The 12,356-nt window shown below is 42.1% G+C and overlaps 1 protein-coding gene across 4 annotated transcripts in view; it reads right to left on the bottom strand.

Annotated features, from left to right (window-relative positions):
* Nucleotides 1-6,315: 6,315 nt before the first annotated feature.
* ttll4 (tubulin tyrosine ligase-like family, member 4) overlaps nt 6,316-12,356 on the bottom strand; it is a 77,695-nt gene continuing 71,654 nt past the window's right edge. For 3 of the 4 annotated variants that reach the window (XM_078552651.1, XM_078552654.1, XM_078552653.1), the window contains exons 18-19: nt 11,022-11,101; nt 6,316-9,903 (exon numbers count right to left, since the gene is read on the bottom strand). In XM_078552651.1, coding sequence (XP_078408777.1) covers nt 9,813-9,903; nt 11,022-11,101 — 171 coding nt within the window. In that variant the 3' untranslated portion in view covers nt 6,316-9,812. Of the gene's footprint in view, nt 9,904-10,994; nt 11,102-12,356 lie in introns of all 4 variants that reach the window. The other variant, XM_078552652.1, reaches the window with a different exon arrangement.

Below are 12,356 nucleotides of genomic sequence, written 5' to 3'. Positions count from 1 at the left end.
ACAGATAGGGTCTCTGCAGAGATAAAAACAAAAAACTGCGGATGCTGGAAATCCAAAACAAAAACAGAAATACCTGGAAAAACTCAGCAGGTCTGGCAGCATCGGCGGAGAAGAACTCGAAATGTCAACTTTGTTCTTCTCTACCGATGCTGCCAGACCTGCTGAGTTTTTCCAGGTATTTCTGTTTTTGTTTTAGAGTCTCTGCAGAGATGGGCTTTGAAGGATAGACTTTATAAAATAAAGGATAACATTTGCAGCGTTTTGACACTGTCGATCCGGAGCTCCCTCGTGTGAAGATGGGCCACTTGTCCCAATGGATGTCTGGAGGTTCTCACCAACGAAGCTTCGGTGTAGAGGAGAATATAGCCAGATCAATCCTTCTTGTCTCAGCCTCAGGTTTCCAAAGGCAGACACATTCCACTGAGACGAGGATTCTTAGCTGAATACTGACAATCACCTGGTTTCAGGTAAGGCAACAAGAGTGTAAGCTGGGCAGATTTTCACTTTCTCAGTTCAGTTCCAGCTGAATTCAAAAAAATCAAGTCCAAAACTTAAAGCTTATTTCCAGTAAGTCACCAGCCTTTGCCTTTAAACCAGTTTTTTTCCCCCGTCCATTAAAATAATTGGGGTGCAAACAAGCAAACAATTCTTGTCCCCTCAAGTACCATGCTGGTCAGGTGATTTTTTTTGGAAAAGGCATGCTTGCTCCCAGTCCAAGGGTGAGCTTATGACTTTTTTAAAAATCCAGGTCAGCTTCCAAGTGACCAGATAATGCAGTGTCCTTCCATATTTGAAAAGAAAAAATGTTTTTTAACAATAGTGTCCTTCATAACCATCATAAACCTTAAAGCACTTTACAGCCTACGAAGTAATCCTCGAAGTGTAGTCACTGCTATAATGTAGGAAACACGGCAGTCAATTTGCACACAGCAAGCTCCCACAAACAGCAATGTGATAATGACCAAATAATCTGTTTTAGTGATATCTCTGCTCCTCTAATCCTGGTCTCTTGTGCATTCTCAATTACAATTGCTCCACCATTGGTGGCCATGCCAACAGTGGTCTAGGCCCACTCTAGAATTCCCTCCCTACACATTTCGACCTCGCTCTCCTCCTTTAAGATATTTCTTAAAACCAACTCTGAGTCATCTAACCTAATATCTCCTTTTGGTTTACAATGCTCCTGTGAAGTGCTGTCAGTTTTCAGGTGGTGGCGTAGCGGTATTGTCACTGGGCTGGTAATCCCGAGACCCAGGGTATTGCTCTGGGGATTGTGCTCTGAAGAAGAGTCTTACGGACTCGAAGCGTAAACTCTGTTTCTCTATCCGCAGATGCTGTCAGACCTGCTGAGTTTTTACTTCAGTGATGAGGAAAGATTGGAGAAGTTGGGACTGTTTTCCTTGGAGAGGGGAAGGCTAAGAGGAGGCTTGATAGAAGTTTTCAAAATCATGAGGGGCCTGGACAGAGTAGATAGGGAGAAACTGTTCCCACTCATAAGTGGATCGAGAACCAGGGGGCACAGTTCTACAGTGTTTGCCAAAAGAAGCAAATGTGAGTTGAGAATAAACTTTTTCACACAGAGAGTAGTTGGGGTTTGCAATGCACTGCCTGGAAGTGCAGTGGAGGGATGTTCAACTGGGACATTCAAGAGGGCATTAGATGATTGTTTGAATAGAAACAATGTGCAGGGTTACAGGGAAAAGGCAGGAGATTGGCACTAAGTTAAAATGCAGACACGATGGGCCGAATGGTCTTGTCCAACACCGTAACAATTCTGTGATTCTATGATGTTAAGGAAGCTATATAAACTGTTGTTGCTAATACTCCTATGAAGCACCTCAGGGTGTTTTTACTCCATTAAAAGCGCTTTGTAAATGTGAGTTGCCATTGCCATGGCAACATAAGATGTTCTTGCAGGAGATTTAGAAGATAGTCTTGATCCATAATTCCCAAAGCAAACTGGGCTGTGGATATATGAATCTCAATCAATGCACAATGACTGTAGCATGCTGAGCTTGTACAACTCATGTAGATGAGATAATGATACAAAGTACACCCAGTCACTGTAAGCCAACATGTGCTGCATGCCTACCAGGGCAGTACTGCTATATTTAGCAGAGTCTCTCCCCCCACCACCACCTGCCCCCTTCAAACTATATATAACAACTTGGACCTTGCAATTCGTCTCGATGATTGCAATGCTACTATTACATGTTACAGTAGGCATAATAATAACAAGCCCCTTAATTTGGTTTGTAGCAGACATTTTTAAATGACACATTACAAATGCTTATATTATTGAGAATAAATCTTTCATTAGAATGATTTTCTTCACTTCACTTCCACACAATCCAGTTTGGCATTCCAGAACAGGACTGACAAGTTTCTGTATTGTTGAGAATTGCGATTCTTTGGATGAAATATTAAAACAAGAGCCCACTTGCCTGTTCCAATGGGCATTAGTTAGCTCACAGAAAGCAGAGGGTGGGAACAAATGGGTTGTTTCCAGGTTGGCAAGCTGTAACTAGTGGAGTGCAACAAAGATCAGTGCTGGGGCCTCAACTATTTACAATCTACATCAATGGCTCGGATAAAGGGACCGAATGTATGGTTACTAAATTTGCCGATGACACAAAGGTGGGTAGGAGAGTAAGTTGTCAAGAGGAGGTAGAGAGTTGGCAAAGGGATTTAGACAGGTTAAGCGAGTGGGGAAAAATTTGGCAGATGTGGGAAAATGTGAGCTTGTCCACTTTGGCAGGACGAATAGAAAAGCAGCATATTATTTAAATAGAGAGAGATTGCAGAACTCTTTGAGGTACAGGAATCACAAAAAGTGAGCATTCAGGTACAGCAAGTGATTAGGAAGGCACATGGAATTAGTCATTCACTGCAAGGGGGATGGAATATAAAAGTAGGGAAGTTTTACTGCAGCTGTACAGGGCCTTGGTGAGATCACACCTGGAATACTGCGTACAGTTTTGGTCTCCTTGTTTGAAAAAAAGATAAAATTGCATTAGAAGCCCTTTAGAGAAGGTTCACTTGGCTTATTCCTGGGATGAAAGACTTATCTTATGAATAAACATCAAACAGATTGGGCCCATACCCACTAGAGTTTAGAAGAATGAGAGGTGATCTTACTGAAACATATAAAGATCTTGAGGGAACTTGAAAGGGCAGAAAATGTTTCTTCTTGTGGGAGAACTAGGGGACACGTTTTAAGAATAAGAAGTCTTAAGATTTTTTTAAATTCGTTTGGCCGAGTTGGATTTGTCCTGCTTTTCGTGTACAGGATATAGCCGGGTAGATGCTAGTGTTGTAGTAGTACTGGAAGAGCTTGACTAAGGGTGCGGCAAGGTCTGAAGAACAAGTTTTCAGTACTATTGCTGGAATTTTGTCAGGGCCCATAGCTTTTGCGCTCTCAAGTGCCTTCAGCTGTTTCTTGATATCAAGTGGAGTGAATTGAATTGAAGACTGACATTTGTGATGCTGGGGACCTCCGGAGGAGGCCAAGATGGATCATCCATTCAGCACTTCTGGCTGAAGATTGTTGCAAATACTTCAGTCTTATTTTTTGTACTGATATACTGGGCTCCTGCATCATTGAGGATGGGGATATTTGTGGAGCCTCCTCCTCCAGTGAGTTGTTTTAATTGTCCAAAACCATTCACAACTGGATGTGGCAGGACTGCAGAGCTTAGATCTGATCCTTTGGTTGTGGGATCGCTTAGTTCTATCGCTTGCAGCTTATGCTGTTTGGCACGCAAGTAGTCCTGTGTTATAGTTTCACCAGGTTGACACCTCATTTTTAGGTATGCTTGGTGCTGCCCCTGGCATGCCCTCCTGCACTCTTCATTGAACCAGTATTGCTCCACTGGCTTGGTGGTAATGGTAGAGCCGTGCCGGGCCACGAGGTTACAGATTGTGCTTGAGTACAATTCTGTTGCTGCTGATGGTCCACATTACCTCAAGGATACCCAGTCTTGAATTGCTAGATTGGTTTGAAATCTATCCCATTTAGCACGGTGGTAGTACCACACAACACGATGGAGGGTATCCTCAATGTGAAGACTGGACTTCGCCTCCACAAGGGCTATGGGGTGGACACTCCTACCGATACTGTCATGGACAGATGCATCAGCAACAGGCAGGTTGGTGAGGATGAGGTCAAGTATGCTTTTCCCTCTTGTTGGTAGACCCATTCTAGCAGTTACGTTCTTTAGGACCTGGCCAGCTCAGTCAGTAGTGGTGCTACCGAGCCACTCTCGATGATGGAAATTGAGGTCCCCCATCCAGACTACATTCTGTGCTCTTTAGTGCTTCCTCCAAGTGGTGTTCAACATGGAGGAGCACTAATTCATCAGCTGAGGGAGGGCAGTACGTAGTAATCAGCAGGTGGTTTCCTTACCCATGTTTGACCTGATGTCATGAGACTTCATGGGGTCCAGACTTGATGTTGAGGATTCCCAGGGCAACTCCCTCCCGACTGTATACCACTGTGCCGCCACCTTTGCTGGGTCTGTCCTGCTGGTGGGACAGGATATGCCCAGACACAGTGGTGGTGGTATCTGGGACATTATCTGTAAGATATGATTCAGTGAGTATGACTATGTCAGGCTGTTGCTTGACTAGTCTGTGAGACAGCTCTCCCAATTTTGGCACTAGCCCCCAGATTTTAGTCAGGACAACGGTTGACAGGGCTGAGTTTCCATTTCCAGTGCCTAGGTACAGTTCCATTCTTTTTTATTGACTTTTTAGTGCTTTAATACAACTGAGTGGTTTGTTAGGCCGTTTAAGAGTCAACCATATTACTGCAGATCTGGAGTCCACATGTAGGCCAGACCAGGTGAGAATGGCAGATTTCCCATTATTTAAAAAAGGGAAACGGGAGAGAAACCAGGTAACTATTGATCAGTCCTACATCATTTGTGCGGAAACTCTTTCGAGTTATCAACAGTCACAGATTGCAACTCTTTTTGAGTACAATCACAGTTCTTGGTTTCCGGGAGTGGGACATGAACCCACAACCCTCTGATTCAAAGGCGAGGGTGCTATGAACTGAGCCACAGCTGACACCTCCAATCATTTGTGGGGAAGTACCAGCAGGGAAACTCTTTCGAGTTACCAACAGTCACAGATTGCAACTTCTTTCGAGTACAATCACAGTTCTTGGTTTCCAGGAGTGGGACGTGAACCCACAACCCTCTGATTCAAAGGCGAGGGTGCTATGAACTGAGCCACAGCTGACACCTCTAAAATTCTTTCGAGTTATCAACAGTCACAGATTGCAACTTTTTGAGTACAATCGCAGTTCTTGGTTTCCGGGAGTGGGACATGAACCCACAACCTTCTGATTCAAAGGCGAGGGTGCTATGGACTGAGCCACAGCTGACAGGGAAGACTGACTTAAGATGAGTACCAATTGAGGCCATTGACAGAGTCATTTAACTAATTAATGGACCTGCCTGTCCAGCCTTAAGGTTGGCAAGCAGGCCAGGAGCCCCGGCGGGAATTATAAAAAGCACAAAACCTCATCCATGGGCGGGATGAGGTTTCATGTAGGTTTTTAAAAATTTTATTAAAGTTTTTTTTTAAATTATGGACATGTCCCAACTCATGTGACAGTGTCACATGAGAGGGCATGTCAGGATTTATTTTTAATATTTGTGACAGAACAGCCGATCTCCCCAAGGCAGCACTTAGCTCCAGGGAGATGAGTGTGCTCTTTTGGGCGCAGGCGCAGAAGAGCGCACTTTCGGGTTTAGGGAATCCCACCCACCCACCCCCACCGTACAGCGCTTCCGAGCAGACGTCGCACTGGGTGGGCCTTAATTGGCCTGCCGATCGGAGGCATGCCTGTGCACACCCGCAATTCAACTTTGCCCTCGACGGGGGGAAATTCCTGCCCTTAATGTTTTGAGTCAACATGACCCTTCAGAGCTCTGAAGAGGAGTCGTGTTGACTCAAAACAACTCTCTTCACAGGCACCATCTCTCCCCACAGATGCTGTCAGACCTGCTGAGTTTTTCCAGCATTTTCTGTATTTATTTCAACTACAGGGCTCTTGATTCAGTTCCTTTTTCTCGTATCGTCAATTAATTCGTAATTAAGTTTCTTTTTCGGCCTGCTTGTTCCACACTTTCACTATTGTTTGATCTCTGAATTTATTCAAGGCTTTTGTACTTTGTGCTTCTGCAAGTTCCATCCAAAATCCAAGCTAACTCACTCACTTCTCACATGGTTTATCGACATTTGCTTCAGGACAGAATGCATCAGTGGGTGTTGAAAATAGTAAAGAAATGGGCAATAGACAAGGCATAACATTAAATGCAAGATATCTTTATTAGGATTCTCAAATTATTGCTCAGCCCCAGACTGCAGTCCTCAACAGTTTCCGTATTATTTTTAGAAACCGATCTTGAACAGACCCTCCGAGGCATTAGAGAAATAGGTAAACATTGTGCCAGAATACACATAGTTCTGTAAGTAATTCGCAGTAAAAAATATCTGTTTATCACAAAACAGATTTTGAATGATTATAAAATTGCTTCTCAATATAATATGTATCACAATTTGAGAAAAGCATCTATTCCCTTCGCTTTTCCTAGAACACTGGCCTCTGGGGCCAGAGCTCTCTGCCTGTGCTGGAGGGCAGGCCATGTAGTCGAGTAGAAACAGAACTCATGGTGGAAAAACCAAAGACTAAATACTTGCAATAATTCACAGGCCCTGCCAGTCTTGTAAACAATTCCTTACCAATGCGTTAAATCAGGTGATACGCAGGCCCTTGTTGGATTTCTTACATAGTCCTTTTCAGTAGACAGGACACTGGGCAAGCCGCAAATATAGGCTGCATACAATTTAAAGCAGCCATATGTATGTATAAGTAGGTGTGGGTTCAAAGTTACATTACTAGAATTGCTAGGTTTAAGCCAATGTAATATTTCACTATTACTTTAGACATCTATGACTTTAATTAACATGCACACAAATATTCTTAAAAGCAATTTATTTATTTGAATTATTACCACAAATGCAATTTTGTCCATTACCTTAAGGGGAAAGAGGGAGACATTAGGTGATGAGAATCACTAATTATTCTTGCAACAATGGGTTCATCATTATTAAAATAAAGCGTATCGGAAATCCCACAAGGCAGCTATCACCTTTCAGTTATCATTTCAAGGCGGTCAGAGTTACTTTCATTCCTAATTCACAGCAAACTTGTAAACATGTCAAAATTGATGAATACACAAGATAATTTAAAAATGATCAAAAGCTTTTTGACTTCTATCGCATAGCAAAAGACTAGGGTAGAAATTAGCCGAGGAGCTCATGGTTGTGATCTTTCGACAGATTTTTAAGGAGAAAAAGTATATGAATTTTCATCATCAGAGAAATTAAATATTGAGAGAGCAGCCTTGTGGCAATCACTACACGGCCACCAGTTACAGGGTTAGTGCAACAGGAAACTCCAGTGCACAGCTGTGCCAGAACGCCTTGAGTGCTCCAGTATGGTCACTGATCATTGGGCAGTTAACGGCATCAGCTAGACACATTAACCCTTTCTCACTCAAGAGCTTCAATTCCTGTAGAGGATGATCCTACCTTTGCTTTAGCCAGGAAAGGGTTAAAGATGGATGCAAAACAAGCAACGCTCATTTATAAGAAACTCCAAGTTCTCGCCCCAATAAATTTGGAAGCCTGAGTACAAAAATGCTTCCCTTGTATAACCCGTTTGGTTTTTTTTGAGGGAATGGGATGAGAAGCAGGACAGGAGAAACTAAAATGGACATGAAGCACTCAACTGGTCATCTATAAAGTCACAAAAACCTGCACCAGAAAGCAAAAGGCAGTAACTCCACCCCATTAGGCTCGTTTGTACTCATTGCTCAGTTCAAGTTGTTCAACCAGTTTGTCCTCCCGCCACCTCTTCTACTTTCATTCAAGGTACTTGTACTTGCAGGCTTCCAACAATCCAGGAGTTGAACAACAGGCTAAAGACCTCTTCCATTGATGCAATCTTCTGATGTGCAACTTGGCAGTTTGGTAGCAGTGCAAGACTTCTTCATCAGGTGCCAATTCTGTCTGTTTCAATTCAATATTTAATTCAACACATGCACAGCGCTAAATTATTGGGAAATGATAAATAAACTTAAGCACTTCTAAGTAGATTTGAAAAATATCAGAAGTTCAGCTTCAAGCTTTCACCTCACTTTGTTGCTTTGAATCAAATGGAAGGAAATAGCTAAACTTCAACAAGGCTGGTTGACACAATGTAAGATTCGCCAGTGCAGCTTCAATGTTAATTCCGTCGTCCTCATCTCCAAACAAACAGCTGAGTGGCTTAGCAGTGTGGGTATGCCCACGAGTTTGCAACAACAAAGTGTCAAGATGGTGAGCAGAGCTGAGACTCTTCCTCAAGAGGTGGGGAGAAGAGGGGCTGGTCATCAGCCTGGAAAAGGTCCAAAAATCACCTGGGGAAAGTGCATAGAAACTTGGCGGTAAGGGGTGGAGAGTGAAATAAATTAATCTCCACAAAATGAACAATCAAGTTTGACATCCACATCAGAATGCACAAAATCTTCAGTGGAAAGATGAGGAATCCTACACCAGTATCCTTTTAACAGCACAGCCTTTGCCATACCGCAGGCACTGCAGATCAGCCTCTCAGCAACAGCAGTATGCATGTCACAACAGTGCACAGATCTGGATCAGGACTTCACCAGAAGTACTGAAACTCTGATCTAAAGGCTGGTTTGCCTTGACTCTACCAAAGCCTCTAACAGGTCTGGATACTTACAAGTGGGTAATTATGCATTAGTTCTCATCCATACAAGAGCTTGAATTACCTATTGCTTCTGCCGATAGGCAAGACATTGCAGCATCTGTAAAAACTGATTCCCACCGATACCCAATACATCAAGGTAGTCAAGATGAAATATTAGAGAATTGCTAAATTGTTTACATATTTTCTTTTGAGAACTGAACTCTCATAACATCCTACAGCAATATCTTGTTACAGTGATTTCAAAGGCGATTCCTAAATATAAGACTCCATTTTTGGTCTCAAAGGCTTCATTATAAAAGAGTGATAATCTTTAACCTAACAAGGTACTCACTGTGTCAGTGGAGTGCAGTAAACATTCTCACAGCCCAGTACAGCAGGTAAGGAATGGAGTAAATAACTTTGTGAAAGAGTGCACCAGGTCTCAACAATAAATTTTAAAAATTAATAAATCAAAATTAGGGACAAGAGAATATCCACTTTTCTTATCATAACTGTTCCTGCAGGTCACTGTACTGTTTAAAATATCTTTGTGGGGTACAGACACTTTCTGGGTGATTTTGTTTGGCAGATAAAATACTCCCACGCCAACTGTAAAGCCATTCACCATACTGTAAAAATTGTTAGCTATGGAGAGACAGCAATGGTGTTATCCTGCATTTTGCAGCCAGAGGATTTTTCAATGAAGATTGTTGAACATCAAAGGCTGCGGGGGTGGAAAGCTGGTAAAATTTTAATTTGGCAGTTCAGTAAGGCTTAGATGCAGTGTACGTTTTACAATGTGGTGAATGACTGGTGTGTCATAGGAAATTAAATCAAGGAGGGTCTGTGTCAAACACAAAGTGAAGCAAGACCTGCTTTTGGCAAGTGTTCATTTCCCTCCTCGCCTGCCTTCTTCCTCAACTGAGGTAGACTTATGAATCTGAGAGATCAAGCTATCGTCAATCAGCTGTAGGCATCACTTCCAGAGGTGTTGGGTGGATGACGAGGAATACTCCATGAGCCAGCTTTGGTAGTCTGTTGGCCATCAGGGTGACTGCTGGATTTCCACTGGTTGCTGTGGAGTAAGATTAGGTTCTTGATTCACAGTTATTTTCTTTTTTGGCATAATTTCTCGACTGCGAATAAAACAAAACAGGTCTCTTGTTAAACAGGTTTAGTTCTGTGCCTCTACGTCACCCCCCCCCCCCTCCCCCCAATTTACCTTTAATTATTAGACAGGGGATACTTTAAGAATCTATGACACCCATGATCCTTACAAAGCAGCCACCCTTCAATACGTGTCCTACTTATGCAACATATTTCCATTTTGGGTTTCAGCAAACTTATCAGTGGATACCAAGTAAGGCTACGAAGCACTTACGTAATGTGGTTTAAACAAATCAAATCATAACCCTCTCTATAGCTACACCATCAGTCTTAGTTCTGTAGTAACATTCTTGCACGGTCCAGGTTCAGTGGGCTCAAGCCTCCCTGCTAGAGGCTTTGAACATAATTTATCTAGACTGACACTCCAATGCAACAAGGCCTTCTAACGTGGACGCAAAATACCCAGAATGTCCCTGCAAGGAAGGGGCATTCTCGGAGCGTCCTAGCCACTATTTATCAACAATTGCTCGTATTTCTACAGTGGCTTTAAGGTAATAAAATGTCCCAGGAGTGTCAAAGCAAAATTTAATACTAAGTCACATAAGGCTATATTAGTGCAGATGGTCAAATTCTTGAACAAGGAGGTAGGGTTTAAAGGAGAGAGAGGTTGAGGGACAGAGAAATTTATGGAGGGAATTCCAGAGCTCAGTGCCTGAGCAGCCAAAGGCACAGGTGGAAATGAAGCAATTAAAATTACTCAACCAATATCACCAAAATAGACCATCTGGTCATTTGACTCATTGCTGTTTTTGGAGTTTGCTGTGTGGAAGTTGGCTGCACATTTCCTATTTAACAACAGTGACTATTCTTCACAAAGTTTGTAAAGCAATTTAGAATGTCCACAGATCTTGAACAGAGTTACATAAATGAAATTCCTTTCCTCTATGAGCACTACTGCAAAACAAAATGAAAATATTGAAGAGGACCCTTACCTGACAAAGTTTGTTTTATTACACCAAATATGCTCAAAAGAAAGGATTAGATATTAACTGAAACTTTAAAGTATCAAGGCACAAATCAGCTTTGGTTCCAAACATTAGCAACTGCTGGCTTTCCCTACCTCCAATCCACACTGTGATGCTCTTACCTCTGGGAAGGATTTATCTTGCATTCTCCGTTTAAGCTAAGGTCCAGCCTTGGAGTGAAATTATGTCCAGGTGGGTGCCACTGGCAAGAGGAAAAATTGAAATTTTCATTTTTACCTGGGGTAACTCAAATATAATTAATAACTGAAATTATAGCAAGGAGGATCAACTGTAGCCATTGCAGATTCAAGAGGGCAGTCAATACAGCAGAGATTATTGCCAAACATGAAAGTGTGCAAAATTGGAAATAATCTTGTGACTTGTTAGGTGGTGAGTAGAGATAATGGGAATGTAATTTGATTAGCAGGATATGATGAGTAGTGCTCCCCACTCTACATAGATGGAATAGCTTTATAATAAAATAATTGTTATTGAGGGATAAATAAGACAGTTTAGGTACTTTTCACCATTATATAGATCAATAATTTGGATGCAGGAGTAGAGAGTTGGATATCTAAGTTTGCAACTGGCACTAAGTTAAGAGACACAGTGATAGAATCAGCAATTTACAAAGGGACACAGTCGGATTAACCGAGTATGAAGAACTAAGTTCCAAGTGGGAAAGAATTTTGGTTCCAAGAGAGACAAACCAGACTGGTCTCTTACTGGTGAGAAACTAGGAACCGTGGAGGAACAAAATGATTTGGCTGTTGTTAGGAACTAGATGTAGTTTTAAGTGTTATATTTGTATTATATTTTGTATTTGTGGGTGTTAGCGGTAAAATATAGCTTTAATTTGTACTTTTTTAAAATTCGTGTGTTGAGAAAAGGTGAAACCTGGGTTTGGTTTCATTTTATAGTTTTTTTGAGATGGAGCAGGGAGGTCTCCAGGCTCTGTTTGTATACATACATTTTTAATGAAGTTTTATGACTCTTGAAGTGAAGAGATGGGTTACCAAGGAATTAGTAGTTTAGGTAAGTTAAAACAAAGTAGAAAAAAAGCTGTGCCGTTTCCTAGCAACAGGGGATCAGACAGAGACCCACAGAGACACAGGGGGACACAGGCAGATTTTACTTCAGTTGGTATGGGTTCATCAGAGAGTGAAGGCAGAAAAGGTCTAAGACTCCATCTAGCTGGAAATGATGCCAGACTGCTGGGGAAATGCATTTAAGGAACTCATGTGTATGACTCTAAAGTTAAAGTAATAGTGAAGTTAGAGTGATTTATCTGGATAACTCAAGGGACGTACCAATTGTGGAAGGACTTCTAGTGAAATGTTCTGAGGTCCACTGGAACTGACCCAACTCTAGCCTTGATTTGGAAATAGTGGTACCTCTTCACTGGAGTGTTGGGTCTGTAAGGGTATTGCTGGGATAAAAGGGATAGCCTAAGTTTG

Source organism: Cetorhinus maximus, chromosome 11 (assembly GCF_964194155.1).
Source record: "Cetorhinus maximus chromosome 11, sCetMax3.hap1.1, whole genome shotgun sequence".
Lineage (NCBI taxonomy): Eukaryota > Metazoa > Chordata > Chondrichthyes > Lamniformes > Cetorhinidae > Cetorhinus > Cetorhinus maximus.
This window is presented reverse-complemented; position numbering and strand designations above follow the sequence as displayed.